The sequence below is a fragment of the Lutjanus erythropterus genome, chromosome 21, assembly GCF_056507025.1.
Source record: "Lutjanus erythropterus isolate fLutEry1 chromosome 21, fLutEry1.hap2, whole genome shotgun sequence".
Taxonomy (NCBI): Eukaryota; Metazoa; Chordata; class Actinopteri; order Lutjaniformes; family Lutjanidae; genus Lutjanus; species Lutjanus erythropterus.
In genome coordinates, this window is record NC_139337.1 from 17,779,166 (window position 1) to 17,796,007 (window position 16,842).

General features: G+C 41.3%; 1 protein-coding gene across 1 annotated transcript in view; it reads left to right on the forward strand.

Annotated features, from left to right (window-relative positions):
- Positions 1-16,842, forward strand: part of slco5a1 (solute carrier organic anion transporter family member 5A1) — a 74,868-nt gene that overhangs the window by 16,013 nt on the left and 42,013 nt on the right. The window contains exons 3-4 of the mRNA XM_084747692.1: positions 15,843-15,975; positions 16,084-16,301. Of these exons, the coding sequence (XP_084603818.1) occupies positions 15,843-15,975; positions 16,084-16,301 (351 nt within the window). The remainder of the gene's footprint in view (positions 1-15,842; positions 15,976-16,083; positions 16,302-16,842) is intronic.

Sequence of the window (16,842 nt, forward strand, 5' to 3'; positions counted from 1 at the left end):
GCTGAAAAGCTGCAGGTGCAAGCTTGTGGCAAACTAACACCTAAGCCCCTCGTGCTCACTACTATAATGTGGTCATACTCCCCGGCCCAGATGCCCCATTCATGGCCGCTCATCAGCTGAAAGATTATCCGCCAGCCTCTCAAACGCTGGAACATTATCTATGCATAGACAAACACACAAAGTGGTAACAGACTCTGTGTGTTTGTCGCTGCGTTTGGGAGCGCTCCACTAGCGTGTGTGTTTTGGCAAGAGGGAATGAAAGGAGGTAATGTTAGGATCTGCTCAGATTGGCTGGATGATGCACAGTATATAGTACACCGCCTTTAGCTTTGATTATGGCACGCATTCGCCTTTTCAGTAAGTTTATGCAATGTCACAACATTTATTTCTGTCCAGAATTGCACTGATTTTTCACAAGGATCTTGCATTGATGATGGGAGAGTCGCTGTGTGAAGTCTTCTCCAGCACATCCCAAAGATTCTCAATGGGGTTGAGGTCTGGACTCTGTGGTGGCTAATCCATGTGTGAAAATGGTGTCTCATGCTCCTTGAACCACTCCTTCACAATCTGAGCCCAATGAAAGCTGGCATTGTCATCTTGTGGAATATGCCCATGCCATCATGAAAGCAAAAATCCATTTATGGACCTGGTGATTCAGTATTCTCAGGTCGTGAGCTTCTTTAGGGCTCATAACGTTGCTGAACCTCGACCTGACCAAATGAAGCAACCCCAGATCACAACACTGCCCCCACAGGCTTGTAATGTGTTTCACTAATCTCTTTAGGTGTTTTCTTTGCGTGATGCAGGCCAATAATTTGACCCTTCTGAAACAGAGAAACATCTTTTCCACGTCCACAGGATGTCTTCTGATATGTTTTTTCTTAAGAAACAAGAAGCTACTCACTGCATCAGTTAGGGTTAAATTACTTGTTGCCAGCTGAAATATATTAAACACTGCAGTAATTATCCAATGGAAGACTCTTACCTATTTGCTTATTCAGGCAGTGACTTTTTTTTTTTTTTGGCAGGGCAGTTTATATAACTGCATATGTTTGTCAACTGAAGGCGGTAAATGCCCAGTCTTCCTCCCCACAAGGAGTCATACTGTTTGACAAAGCTGTAAAGCCACAGGATAGTCAATTTTCACCTCGACTGTACCCTTAATCTCAGATATTTGATGACTAATCCTAACCTAGAATAGCAATTTGTTGACTTAACAGCTCGGCTAGAAGGTGAGGAAAAAATAACAAGCTCGACAGTGGACTCTCTGTCCCTGCCTCTGCATCATGTTCTGTACATCTGGTACGTACAGACCTGAACTTGACTAAAGAGGGGCTTTCACTGCCAGAAAACGCTTGAAACTGCCCTTTTGAATCATAAATTAAAAACAATTAGTCAAAGATGAATTAAAAGAAATGTGTATTTGCACAAATTATGTAAAAGGAATGGGAATAAAAGTCAAAAAGAAAGATGAATTAGGAACAAAATCCACAAAAGATGATGGATTAGACAATTAAGTAGCGAGTAAAAGGATTCACTAAATGTGGGAGTGTGTGAAAGACGTCTGAGAAATATTAGAAAGTGAAGTAGTACTAAAGAGAGAAGGAGGCACAAAAGAATTATCATATTTCTCTTTGGCTGTGCCTTTTGAATGACATCCCATCACTAAGCCAGTTAAGAGAGAGCTGTGTTGGTTTGATTGGCTTGTCACAAGGGGAGACAGTGGGGAAGAAAGAGCGAAATAGTTTTCCAACTGTCTAATAAATAACGCTGGAGTAGATGGTGAGAACTTTCTCCTCCTTTCCAACAAACTCCTGACTGACAACAGAGTCGGACTGTTTTGTGCACAGCTTTAGCAAAAAAAAAACCTTTGTGGCTGCTGGTGAAAACAGAATTTAATATGACAGCAACATCAAAAATGAATCATCACTCACTCGTATCAACAATCTTCAGTAGTTTGTGCTCATAAAATAACAAGTGCAGCTGCGTACAGTGCTGTTTGCCACAGGCTTTATCAGGTTTGCCTTACAATAGTCTTTCAATGAGGACAATAAATGAGCCCGGTTGATCTTACAAACACATAAGTCAGAGACAGGTGCATTCAGTTTTTACTATATCAGTATCACCAGGTGTTGGGTAAAAAAATTTAACTTTGCAGCAAAGTATAACCATGAGTATCAATCAGAAATAATCACAGATAAGAGCAGCACGTCCTGGTACTTTGCTCGTGTGTCAAGCCTTGGTCCTTTTGGTTTAGAGCAGCATCTATAATTATATTATAATTATAAAGACTGGCGGTTAGGGTGACCAGATGACCAGACAGCCTGAATCCTGAATTCTGTTATTATTCATGTCCTTTTACACTTTTATTGCATTGAGTAGGGTGTCATAAATATAGATTGCTGATGTCATGCTACCTGTTTTAAACCAGAGTCACCACGGTAGGAGGAATTTGTGATAAAAAATATCTAAAGCTCCTAGAGCTTAATGACAATCATATCTGCTGAAAAGACATTTAAAATGACTCTTAACATACCTGTCATCTGTGGGAAATGTGTCTCAGAAAAAAAAAAAACCTTTATATCGTCCTCAGAATCAGAATAAGTGCATATTTTATGGTCTTAATTGATTTAATACCATAAATAAGAATACAATATTGTTTTTTAAATATTAGGAGCAGAAATCCTATGGCCAGTAAGACAAACAATTTTGCTATGTTGCTGCTGATCAGCGGTCAGAGTTGTTATATAGTGCTAAAGTTAAGAAAAAAGGGTTGAAGTGTGCTCTGCTTCTATCAAACTGGATGAACTTGACACATACAACTTATTGAATCTCTGGGTTTCTGACGTGTCACCTTTTCTGTTGTTAAGATCCTTTATTATTGCTGTATTTGTAATTTGTCTTTACTATAAACTTATTACATCTGTGGCAAAGTGCATCCACTGTCTCTACTTTGGTAGCTGGTTGTGCTTAACTGTTAACTACGAGCTGAGAGACATACAAGTCAGGTTGGTTTTAGCTCCACTTCATATATCACTTTATACTGTTCACAAGGTTCATTATTAGAAGGCAGATCAGCTCAGTTTATGTGAATTATCCACATTAAAATACCCTCTGCTCCTGGCAGTCTTTCGAGTAGACAGACTGTTAAACCAAACTCTGTTTTAAAAGCAGGTATTTTATGGTAGGGCCATATTTCTTCACAGTAAAAACTTAAGTCTCACCATCGCTGACTCTTTCCTGATTCTCTTTGATCTACAGACACAGTTGGTACACATGTAATTTAGTGATCCTTGTCTCACAGTTGACCGTTTTAACTAGATGCAAACAGCATTTTTTCATTGTTTAATGTGTAAAATGTGACGTAGCAGCGTTTAGGCTTGGTGCTACTGGTTTTTCCAATGTGGCACCACACTTCTACAACACTTTTAAGCATGGTCATTCTCCAGACTGGGATGTGATGTATGGCTGCTCTCATGTATACAAAACCAACAATCAGGACACATCAGTCACCAACAACAACACTGTTCCATGCAACGTAAAACACAATAGTTTTTAAATAGGAACCCCCCACTTGATCAAATTTGATTCCAAAGAAATTCTCTAAACTTTGACTTAAAATCTTTTGTCACAAACAAAGTGTTTGTCCATCTGACAGTGATGGATTAAGAGGCCCAGTCACATGTTTTAATGCAGCACAGAAGCTTAAGCAGCTGAGGACTGACCTGATGTGCATCGCTGGCTGCGTTCTCCTTCCATCACCACGTTCCCAGTTCATTTTTGCGACCTTGCCATTTAGATTTCTTTGCATTCAGCCATCCTCCCCCAGCACGTCTTCGGCCCCTTAAGTGGATTCTGGTAGCAGCAGATTTGTGGTGGTTTTGCTGTCTGTGCAGGTCCAGAAGCCTTAGGCCAGCATGAGAATCAGCAGAAAATGGTCATGTGGTGTCAGAGTTAGGATCCGTGACCCCTCTGACACACAGAAGTTCACTGCACTGCAAAAGATGTGCGATTGGTTGCATCAGGAAAGCCTTGCATGCTGTAAATTAAGTTGTGATGAAGGGGACTGCTACAACAGCTTTTTCTTTGTGGACTAGCTGAATTATGTCTGCACATCATTATGATGTGCTGCTTTTGTTATCAGTGAATGGGGAAACACATGTTCATGTCTGGCAGAAGCGTTGCCTCAGTGACTGTCTGACGTCTGTAACATAGCCTCCCTCCTGCCGCTGGGAGCAGCTAGAAATGGAGAAAAATTCTCTTTTCTCTCATTTTCTAGATATTTGATTTAGTGAAGTGAGCTTTGGGGACCCCTGCATGAAAAGTATAGCAGCTTGCATGAAAATTGTATTACAGTGTATTATTGTTTGGCCTTTTCCTGCACTGTGACAAAGATTTTGATGTTACTCTCCTGCAGCGAGGACATTTTTCTCTGAAAACGTACCCCAATGGAGCGTGTGCAGTAGATTTATGAATTGGATCTTCACCTGCCATAATTGTGTGTCTCACCTTTGTGCCATTTATCATGCGCTACATCATCACATGACCTTTATCTGGATGAGAGACGAGGTCAAGGGGTCATAGTTTGCTGTACAGATGAAAACCGTGGCAGGAGGAGGGGGTGAGAAAAGCAGACTTAAGATACTGATCAAGTTCATCAGGCCCCTTGTGACCTGTCATGTCTTTCCTTAAGGGGCTTATAACAGCAATGCCTGGAGGTAATGTGGTACAAACGCCTGATGGGTGGGTTGAAAGTTGATTTCTAAGTAAGAAAGGCTTTGATGTTGCTGTTCATATGCTGCTTAGAAGTCACGTCTGGCTGATAAACTCTTGACGCTCGGTCTGTACCAGCCTGTACTGACTGCACACCAGGATCAAAGTTCTTTACTGTACTTGATCCATTAAAATATTCTACTAGGCGTGATCTGAACTTCGTACTTATCTTAGCCTTTTACCACCCACTGCTCTCCCTGTGGGATGTTAGCACTGTGTAGAACTTCTGTAGAGTGTCATTACTATTAAGTGTTACATGAATATGAACATGTCATATATGCATGAGTGGATTAAAACCTTAAAGGACCAGCGTGTAAGCTTTAAGGGAATTTATCAGCAGAATATAGCAGAAAATAAATCTATATCTTTTCGTTAGTATATAATTACCTGAAAATTGTTGTGTTTTCACTACCTTAGAATGACCCGTTTATATCCTCTTCCATGGAGTCCACCATGTTTTACTGTCATGTTTTTACAGTAGTGGCTTTAGATATGGCCGTTTGCTTTCATAGCCCCTGGTAGGTGGAAGGTTCTCCCAAGGCCCATTTCCATACCCATGTGCTGGCTTGGCTTGACTCAGTTTGATTCGGTGCATCTACCCAGCATGGCAGGGATTTGCATCTTCATTACAGCAGGGCTTGAAGGTGTGTGTTTTTTTTTTAATTGACACATGCTTGTCTCTTGTCTCAGCTGCAAAATAAAAAATGCAAGAAATGCAAATCAGCGTGGCAGGGTTTGACTCTGCACAGCCAAAAGTGACCACCTAAAAGCCCTACTACAGTCTTGGAAAGGAAGGGTGAGGTAAGGGGTATTCAGTTGGTTGTAATCTGCAACCTCACCACTAGATGCTCAGAAATCCTGCACACTGGTCCTTTAAATGTTGTGTCTACCTATTTTAAAAGCAGTTTGCTTGTCTAACAGTGAAATGAATGTTTAAAGATTCTATGGCCAAGTCTTCGCAAGTATTTAATAATCAGATATAGTCCTTTTTTTCATTTAGTGTTATTAAAGGGTTAACCAAAATGAATTTTGAACCATTATAAAACAGTTTACAGTAAACAGGAAACTGAGGTTTTGCAGAGTAGAAGGGATATTGTCTTTTTGCAGTGTGATTAGTTCACATTGTTTGCTGTTTGCTGTTTGCTGCAGGTCGCACATGCAGTAGCATATTTATAGACCTGCTGCTGAGGCTGTGCTCTGTTTGGGTGCTCAAACAGCCTGGTAGTGCTAGTCCAACTGGTGTGTCTCTGCATGAAACTAAATCTGCATGTTATTACCACAGAGACAATATCTGCTGGCTTGACACATGGCAGAAAAATGGCTTTTTGACCTGGGGCTGCCCAGTTTTGTCTGGTTTTCATCTGTCTGTGTCTATTTTTGTACAGTATGTACTGGTGTGGTTCAAATGTACTTTTATGTGAGCTTGTGGGACTGTGGCTGTCTGGGGCAGGCTGACAGGATCTGGACTATGATTCCATGTTACCAGTCCCAATTTGCAGCTCGAAATGTCATGCTAATAAATTTTCATACGGGAGCTCTTTTGGTGTGCGGATCCTGCCTTTTTCCTCTTTTTTTTTTTTTTTTGTGATGCAGCACCCAACCCATTTGGCCTCGGGGATGTGCGTGTCTTTCTTTTATAGTGTTTTATGTTACCAATCCCACCCATCTAATCACTCATCTCATACCAACAGGCCGCTATGATGTGTATGTAGGTTTTTCTCTGCCCACGCCTTATTATTATTAGTGACAACTGGTGTATGACAATTCGAGAGTCTCCGACTTGATGACTTTTTTTTTTATTTCACATCTCATTCTTGTTCATGTCCACCATCTCTACCACCTACCTCTACTTAAATGCTGTCTTGACTTTTTTCTGTTAATGTCCCCACACATTCCTCTACCCTTGATTTCCACCTCATTCCCTCCCTGACTGTTCTTATTCTATAGGAAGCACTGGTAGGATTGCCCATATAGATCCTTTTTCTTTTATTAACCTGAGGCTTAAACGCAGGAACACGCACAATCATGCAACTCCTCTCCCAAGGCTATGAATGAGAATTTGCACCTACTTCCAGTATAAGGATTAGTTACTATATACTGCTCTACACTGTGGGCCCTCCTCCATTTATCTGTGAGTCAATATGAGTGCTTCTTACAGTGGTTGTTGCCCATATCTGCTTTTATACTGCATGAAAATCTTCTCCTTCAGTTCATTAAATTCCTGCAGACACCTGAGGACAGCATGACAGATATGTTGATGCATCCGCAGCTTGCAGTTTTGAGAAGTGCAGTGCCATTATGCACTGCCGTCCGCTGTGTTTACCTTCACAGTAAACAATCACATTCAAATTACTTCAGAATAACCACACACACACATTTACACACACAGCAGGCTGGTCAGTATTCTGCCTGTTTATGTTTATGTGAGAGACATCAGATTACCGGAGCTCATTAATCCTGTGCGTCACAGCCCTCATTCCAAAAAATAATTTCAGCAGTTCATGTTTTATTATTGAAATGCAATACAGTAGAATTATGAATATGATGCAAACATATAAAAGGCAAAGTAAATTTCTTTAAAAAATGTATAGACTTCTTTTTGTCATATTTTGCTGTGTTCAGGATGCTTTTGGACTTGGTGTGCAGCCCCCAGCAATAACAGTGTACATGTTTTTTGGATGGGATAAAAATACAGGGACCAGTGGTTATATCTCCTTCTGTTTCTCTGCTCTCTGTCTGTGAGAGCTGCAGAATGAGATATACACAAATACACACAGACAGAGCAGACTGAGGAGATGTGTGGACATGTTTGTTTACAAAGGTTACAGCTATGAAACAATTAGAAAATAACATCACTTATCATCAGTTTCCACTGGGCTTGTGGTACACTGGGGGAAACCTAAACACACAAAGGATCAAATCTACATAAAATGATGTCCATAAAAAAATCTGCATTATGTTACTTTAAAAAACCCCAAAAAGTTTTCATATTTGTGCTTATCAGACAACATATCTGCTGATACCAATATAGATTGATGTATCTGTGATGGGCAAATATCAGGAGGGCTCTGGTAGCAACAACCATTTTATTACATTCTCTATTTCCTTCTGCTGCTCACTGTCTGTGAGAGCTGCAGGATTACGCACACACACACGCACACACACACACACACACACACACACACACACACACACACACACACACACACACACACACACACACACAAGCAGAGCAGACTGAGGAGTGCTTCTGCTGCAGTCACACAAAATCTGGTGTTCTGCAGAGATGTAGGTATGTTTATTTATCCTTTAGAACCTAACTGCTGTTAAGCAATCAGTTTTTTTTTTTACCTTGATTCTGTGCTTAGTTTTAGTTACCACCACTCAATCTTTTAAAGAATGCTGCATATTATACCTTTAAACTGCTTCACCAAAATATTTTTTTTTGTTTCTAACTAATTTAGATGTTAAAAACCAAACACCAACTCCCCCTGGGTTCAGACCGTGACAAAATTAAAGGAAGGATCAACGTTCTCTTTGGTTTCCACAGCAAATGGATTTAGAGAAAATGTGCTGCTTGATATTTAATTTTGCACTCTAGTTGCGTATGGGTATCACATAGATAACTCATGCATGTTAATACAGTTTCCCCCACTGCCCTGACTCTGTGTGTGTGTGTGTGTGTGTGTGTGTGTGTGTGTGTGTGTGTGTGTGTGTGTGTGTGTGTGTGTGTGTGTGTGTGTGTGTGTGTGTGTGTGTGGGAGAGAGAGAGGCCACAGTCCCCGTGCATGCCCTCTGGGTAAAACTGTAAGGTTAGGACTTGTAAGAAGACACTGCTATGTCAGCAAGTCGCCATGACAATGCCGTCGTTCCCCTATTTCATTGTCTTTTTCCTCCTCTTGTCTGTCGGCTGGGGAAGGTCACATGACTGAATTGATCCCCATAACACAGGGATACATAGAGCGCTGGCTGTTCCTCTCTTTTTCGTTCTCTCTCTTAACAGCAGCCGCATAGATCATCTATCACACAGCCGTCACCTGCAACTTCACTTTCCAAAGAGCTTCAGGCATTGAGATGGACTGTACAGTACAGCGTGTCAGAAATCTGAAGTGTGTGCTAACATATTTCATAAAGTAGATGTTATGAAATAAAGCAGGAAAGCTCATTTAGATTTTCTTTTCTGCCACGCAGCAGGTGTGAAAATCGATTATTATCCCAGGTCAGAGTGAATAGGTAATGTGCGATGCATAATGCTACATAAATCAACATGACACGGCTCTCGAGTAATGTGGAGAAGACAATGTGATTGCATCCTTCAGAGATTAGACAGCTCCGGCGTAACATATTGAATACAAATCCAAGGTCGTTGTGTTGCTGCCTGCCATCCTTTCCCAGGCTTGTTTGGAGGCTGACTGAGCTTTGTCGGCTAATAGCCAGGTGGAGCGCTACATAATTCATTGAAACTAAGTTTTCAGCAAGAGAGCGGAGAGGGATTTCAGAGGCAGGCTCGTACCTCAGCAGGCTTTATTGCAGGATAGTGACAAGAGAGAAACAAATCCCAAAACAAATGAGACGTACTGCACATGGCCGGCATGTAAACAAAAACACACATTTCAGTTTGTGTGGAGCTGCAGATGTGATAAAAGGGCCGTTTGACACTGATGGTTCTCAACCTTTTAACCCTGCGGAGTTCTGACAAGGCGGTGAAAGTCCCGTCCCTTTTATTTTGTCCACGTAATGAAATCAAATCATTAATCTGTGGTAATGAGTTTGGCCACACGGGAGCTGCTTCATTAGGGTGCAATGTGCTTCCTCATCAGGTCTAGTTGCTCTGCGCTCTCCTGCTTCATTCTGTGCTGCTCTGGCTGTGTCTCGAGGGTGAGGGGTGAGGAGAACAGAAGGTCAGGAGAGGTTGAGGGGGATGGGAGGTGGGGGACACGCACAACAGACGCCATTTTATTGTTACGCCTGAAATTCCATTCACAGCCAAGGCAACTATGGAAGCAGCTGGGTGCTGTATATCCCAGAATTCTTTGCATTTCCTGCAGAAGTTGTAATCTTTCGGCAAAGGCCATTTGAAAAATTAGTTGAGAGAGAAAAGAATAGTCGATTAAACAGTAAGTCAGCCAACTGAAAAATGATCATCAACAACCATTTAAGTAATTTATTGAACAAAAAATCTTCTTAAAGGGATAGCTCTGATTTTTTTTAATGTGGGCTTGTATGAGTGAGTGTATTACCTACAGTAGATGGCAGTCGGTATGCTCACAGTTAGGAAAAGCAGAGGAGACTATCAGCACAGAAGCTAGGATTAGCAACACTATTTTAGCCACTTAAAAAAGCCCACCTTAACAAAATCAATGTCAGTAAAAGTGTGTTATATTGAAAATATTTTCACTTTGCTGGCAAACAGTCTTTTCCAATGAGAAACCACTGTTATGTAAATGAAATATCACTCTATCCAAACCAACCAAACTGCGTGGGTGAAATCAGTCAGTTTTACCTTGCAGAACCTTTTAAAACACCAGCAGTAGACCAGCAACTCCCGTGTTTGGTGAGATAAAATTAATGAGTTTGGTTGATCGACCAGCATCTGTTGTCGTTAATGCACTGGCAATAATTACTTCATACCACCCCACATTAAATAATACAAACTATCCCTTTAAATGCTGCTTTTCTCTGCTTTTTATACTTGTGAATTAAATACGTTTGGTTTTGCACAAGTGGTTCTGAAAACATCTTTGCCTCAAAAAAGTAATCAGCGAATTAATTAAAAGTCATTAGTTTTAGTCCTAAATAGCCACTAAGAAAGGGTGAAATAACAGAAGCACCTTCAGGTACAACACAAACTCTGTGGCGAAGATAATTTCACTGATTTTAAAGCATCTGCATCCACCTGAGCTTTTACCTTCCTGCAATCATCCTTCTTCTAATTCACACCTCTTCTGCTCTTTGCTGCCATTCTCCTCGTTCTGTTTCACCCTCATTCATTCGCACAAGCTCTGAATGAGTCAGAGCCGCTCATGAATACAGAGAGTCGGGAGGAGTGTGGAGGAGGCAGAGAGTGGAGACAACAGAGCTGCGCCGGTCCCTGAAGGTTAGATGTGAGAGGGATGTTGCTGAGCAAGCTTTATCACTCTGTTACACAGCAGGATCAGTCGCCACAGACTGCAGCCCAGCTCCTCTCCCTCTGTTTCTTTATGTTCCATCACTCTCGCTCCCGCCTCTCAGATCTTATTCTGTTGTGTCCTCTGCTTTCTCCCTCTGCCACTTCTCTCTAAGTTTATCCATTTTATTTCTTTCTATATCCCCACTTTATCGCCTTTCTCTTTCCGGATTATTGAAGAGTAAATCTCCCTTTCCTCTGCCTGACATTGCTTCATCCATCCATCACAAATACTGGAGCTGAAACATTAAATTGGGGTCAATGATGCACCATAAAACTAACCATATAACCTTACCCCTCCTTTACTCTTACCCTCCATGCCCTTGCCCCTGTCACGTGTCCATGTACATGCACCTAAGTGTTCATGTATTTAAGATGCAGGGAGGGACTGCCCTTGGTTGACGTTAAAGTCACTGAGTTGCAATTGATGATTGCTGCTTCTCAGTGACTTCTTTCCAGTGCTCATGTATGTATTTGTTTTTTTTCTCCAGTCTCACGCAATAAACTTTCTCTCAGACCTTGTTAATATCCTGTTGCTGATATTGGAATCTGTTTGTTTTATGTTAACTTGCATGCTCTCTGACTTCATCTTCAATTTGTTTCTTTTCATGCATGTCTAATGCACATAACAAGTCAGCGCAAAATTACCACAACATATTGAAAGTCAGGCTTCATGGTTTAGGTGCTGACTTTGTATAACATGAGAGTGAAAGCCAATAACTGCAATGGAGAGCTGCTAATCCATTACCTCCACACGTGTAGAAAGCAATATGAAGCCTATAATGCATCGTCCTTCATGTGCTGCTGGTAAAGGTCTATTGCGTAATTGAGTAAAGTGAGCCTGCGGCGTGCCATGCGTTCTGTGTTGGCAGACACCCCCGGCTCTCCGCTGACGTATGTCGCCGCAGCATGTGTGTTTGTGTGTGATGGAGCACCGCTGCTGTGCCAGCATATTCCTCAATCCGATGGCTCTGCCCTGGCTGCCCTTCAGCCCAGCCGCAGCCCTCCAATCCCTTCATCCCCAGATATCCCGGCTAGGTGCCAAGCGGGCAGGGTTAGGGCAACGAGTCAGGCACGGTTTACGACCCCCTTCATCCTCCAATCGGGCAGAACACTGTTAAGGTGATGGATGGAGCGGCGAAGCAGGCGCTTACACAATCACCCAAGGGGGATAAAATATGGACACCCCTGCCTGTGTCCGAGAACAGGGCGGATGGAAATTGGAGGGCGACCAAAGGACCATACAGGGTGTTGAACCTTTGCCTGACGAGTGAACGGTTGGGTGCACTTGGTGTGTCTGGCTCAAGCCAGTTTGTGTTTAAATGATGGTGCATTATATTTGGGGCACAGGAAAGGTCAGCGGTCTACAAGGGGATAAGAATCATTCATCGATAGACTTTTCTTTATGTGGCACTCTGCAACAGAAATGTCCATCTTAAGTAGTTATTAGATTATATTTAGGCTTATTAAGTCAAATTTTATTGATATAACTCAACACCACAAATCACAGTTTGCCATTAAAATCTGCACAGTGTGCAAAAAAAAAAGTTGTATAGTTCACTTACACGTCCTTGATGGCAAATTATATCTTGACTTTAAGTGTTTCATCAGGCTGCATTTACACTGCATACACTGCTGCTTATGGAGGATTCATTGTTCAGTGTAAACTCCACCTGTATGTCTAACTCAGGGAGACCAAGTATGGGGACGACTGGTAGAAATATTTTGGCTATGGACTTAAAATTGCATTACTGCATGTTTAAAAAAACATCAGACTATTGAATCTATGGACTTGGAATGTCAGGTCAGTATCTGATGAATAAATTACGTCAGTATCAGCACCTGATACCAATACTAGATCTGATCAGCTGCAATGTTATTTTTAAACTCAGTCGTCAAGGTCTCATTGGCATTATGGCCGGTCTTTATATTGCAGCCTAATATGCTCTGTGCTTTATAGATAGGAATTATTTTGCCGTGATTCACTAGCCAAGGTTTTGTGAGACATTTTTAATTTCAAGATGGAGATAATAAGAAAAGACCTCTTGCTGTCCTTGCCAAGTATAATTAATTGTTTATTGTCTGTGTGTGGTAATTTATCCAGTAACACTGTGTAACGGATTGACTGCTGCGCTGAATGACTCTCCAGCAGGATATGAGAAATGGCACGGTGAAAGGAGTTAAAAAGATGAAATATGAGACGTGCGGCTGAAGAAAGAAAGAGGCAGGAGAAGTGAAAGAGGGATGGACATCTGCTTTAGGTGTTTAAAGATGTGATTCATGTCTGCTCATGTGCAGTAGAGTTATAGGATAAAAGCTTGTATAGACCTTCAGGCCCAATGCTTCATTATTTTTCTACATTGTAGATGGATGGATGGATATCAAAACTATGTAATGTGAAATTATATGGAACTATGTGGTTACCAAACGTGAAAACAAGGAAAAATAGGTTTTAGATGTTTGATCGCTAAAAAGAAAAAAAGACTTTTGCAAGCTGTCTTCTGCACTTGTAATAAAAGCTAATTTTGTACCAAAGATGTTTTCTTATGACTGTACAATATGATGTGTTGGCCAGGACATCTCTGCAATATTTACTTTAAATTGATATGTTTACATTCACCAAATATTGCGCCTCCTGCAATGCAATTGCACCATGTCGTATTGCGATTTCGATATAATTTCAATTCATTGCTCAGCCCCACTGTATGTGTGCAGAAACTTGCATTAAAACGCGCTCGCCAGAGACTCCAGAGAAATTGACCATTGTTGCCTTGCATTTTGTGTTCATGTGTGTGAGCGTGTGTGTGTGTATGTCTGCTTTAGGCTGATAAGAGGATTTGTTGAAGGGTCTTTTGTTCTTTAAGCAATATTTTCGTCTCTTTCTCTATTTTCCCAATGGTTTTTGTTTAAGGAAGCCATGATTTAATTAAGTCTAGATAAGCTTTTGGGCATTGGGACATTGTTTGGAACCATACTGTAGGAGTTAACATGCATTTTTGTGCCCTTGTTCGCCACATCCAGGTTAGAAAGGATGTCCAAAAGCACTCAAAGTGTTGGGATGAAAATATGAGGGCAGTAAAAGATGCGAGCCTCTTGGGATGGTGAATGCTATATGCAAATGTTGGCAGAGCAGATGAAACATTTGGCGAAACAGACTGAGATGAAATGGCTTTTGAGCTTCCAATCTGACAAAAACAAAACTTTGTTGATTGGTGAGAGGCATGTGCATTTGTTATGTAATCTGGCAGAGAGGAGGTGTTCATTGGGTCTCTGGGGAGAGATTAGACATATGAGTGTTGGTCTGAACACACAGCACACCTGCTAAACTCAGACACATGTTTATACACACACTGCCGAAGAGGTTTACCATCCAAAAAAGAGGAATAGGAACATTTTCCTGGGTGTTCATTTGTAGGTGAGAATTTGTTATTTACAGAAGTATTTTAATGCACACACACAACCTTCATAAAGAGCTAATCCTCCCTTCAGTCACACACACACACACACACACACACACACACTCACACTCTCACACCCTGACGGCTAGCGGCAATGTTCCAGGTGTAATTATAGAAAGTTTTGCCCCCTGATTACGGCTGGTAAATGGCTTTGACTTGTGTTTCTGCTGGATGTCCGCGGGAGGTTTTTCCACTTGTCCAACTAAGGTTATCTAACTTTAATGAGTTTTTCCCTTCCTGCGGCAAAGTGACGGAGTGTGATTGGCTCACCTCAGTGACTGTCTGAGAGCCCCCGAGGGTTAATGTTTCGCCCACTCACTCGCTCTGAGGTTCGCTTGTTGTTGGAGAGCTGCAGGCGTGCCCTCAAGTCAATGCGAGACCTCTGGAGCTTTCAGGTCATCTGTTACAGACGCTTCAAAAGCTGTGAGAAATGACCTGAGGGCTGGTGGAGAGTTCCCACTGATGTAAGTGCAGGTGCTCAGAATACAGTGGACGATGCATCATGGGTAATGAACAGCTCCCACAGGTCTGATTTTTAAATAGTCACAGGTAACTGCGGGTCACTGAAAGCATTAATGAAGAAAGTGGAAAAACCTCTGAAACAAAGTGCAGTCTTTCTGTGTAAATAATGACAGTTCATTTAGGTTTTGTGCTCATCAAAACTTACACATTATTCATTGTAGAGTGCAAAAAACCCTCAGATGTGCTTGACCAGGGCACTCTCCTATGCAATCTGAATTGATTAAAATAGAAAAAATACTACATGAATGGAAAAGAAAGAAAAAAAAGATGAAGGATAAGATTTCTCCCACTAGCAGACATTCATACATACAAGAACAAAAAGTAATTAAACAGAATTACAGACTAGAAAAGACTATGACGAGTGTGAATGCTGGCTGTTGAAAAGCTGATGCTAAACTGCATAACTTGCTTTAACAGTTGAAAAATACTCAATGAAGTATGAATGATGTGAAATATTTTAAGCGTTGTTGAAAATGTGAGGCCAGTTGAAGGTATATGAAGAGCTGAAAAACTGGAACAGCATCTAATTAGTATGAATGGGATTCAAAAGTTTAAAAAATGGCATGGCAGAGCATTTGATATCACTGAACCTCTGTGAATAAAAACAAATTGTAATTGAGATTTGACATATTCGATAGATACGTTGCTTGAGTTTATAGTTCTTTCAAGTGCAATAACTAGAATTGATGATTGAAGGAATACAGATCAAATATAAAGGAAGAGTTCTTTGCAAAGAACCGTATATTAATAAAGCAATTTGTGGTTGGTTGGCTTGATGAACACTGATGATGCCTGACTGAAAAAATACTCTTTGAGATGAGTGAATTTTATTTACCTAGTTGAGGATTTTTAATGCTTGTTAAGAAAATAGGTAATTTGATGTTATGAAGGTTTCTGATTGGTTCTTTCTGTGTTTCTTCTAGCCATCATGTACGTGATGGGAGCTCTGGGACCTGCAGCTGGCTACCTTCTGGGAGGCGTCCTCATCGGCTTCTATGTCGACCCCAAAACTGTAGTCAACATCGACCAGAGTGACCCTCGCTTTGTTGGCAACTGGTAAATATGCATGTGCATCTGTATGACTACCCCGAGCCCTTCACGTGCGTCCCCCACGATCTGTTTTCAGTCGTCTTTAACAGCCCATCTGTTGTTTCTTCTTTTCAGGTGGAGCGGCTTTCTCTTGTGCGCCATCGCCATGCTGCTGGTCATCTTTCCCATGTTTGCCTTCCCCAAAAAGCTGCCTCCACGCCACAAAAAGAGGAAGAAGAAAAAGATTGGCTCCCCTGGTGACGTATCCAGCGATGACGATGTGATGAAGGAAAAGTCCAGTAGCAAAGGACAGAATGTCTCCTCCTCCATGGGCTTTGGAAAGGACATCAAAGGTGAGGAACAGATAATATCAGCCCTCCTTTTACACCTCTGAATTCCTTGGTGTATGTTACATAAAAGAACTGTGAGCTATTGATGTACAAATGGCCCATAATCCAATCAATGGCCAGGATTAGTCATCTTATCTAATGGTGGAAGCTCCATTGAGATCTCCTTTAAAGATGTTATTGATTTGTGATGGAGGAGGGTGTCTGCAGAGCTGACCAATGAAGCAAGTAATTCACTGTAAACATGAGCAGTTTTCGTGTACATTGGACTCTATTTACTTCAGTAATTTTATAGTAAACATGGCTGAAAGTCACATTTTTGCCATTAGTTGAAGACTTTAAGTTTAACAACCTTGATTTTAGATTAAAAGGATGGTTTGGATTATTTGATGTGGAGCTGTGTGCAGTACTTCTATGCAGTCTGTGTTTTAGCTATAGTAGATGCACGCCCCCAGTCTGGACAAATTGAGCATCAAAACGCATTTTAGCCAAGGTCCACCAAAGAAAACAGTGTATCAGTTAAAATGTATGCTATATTTAGAATATT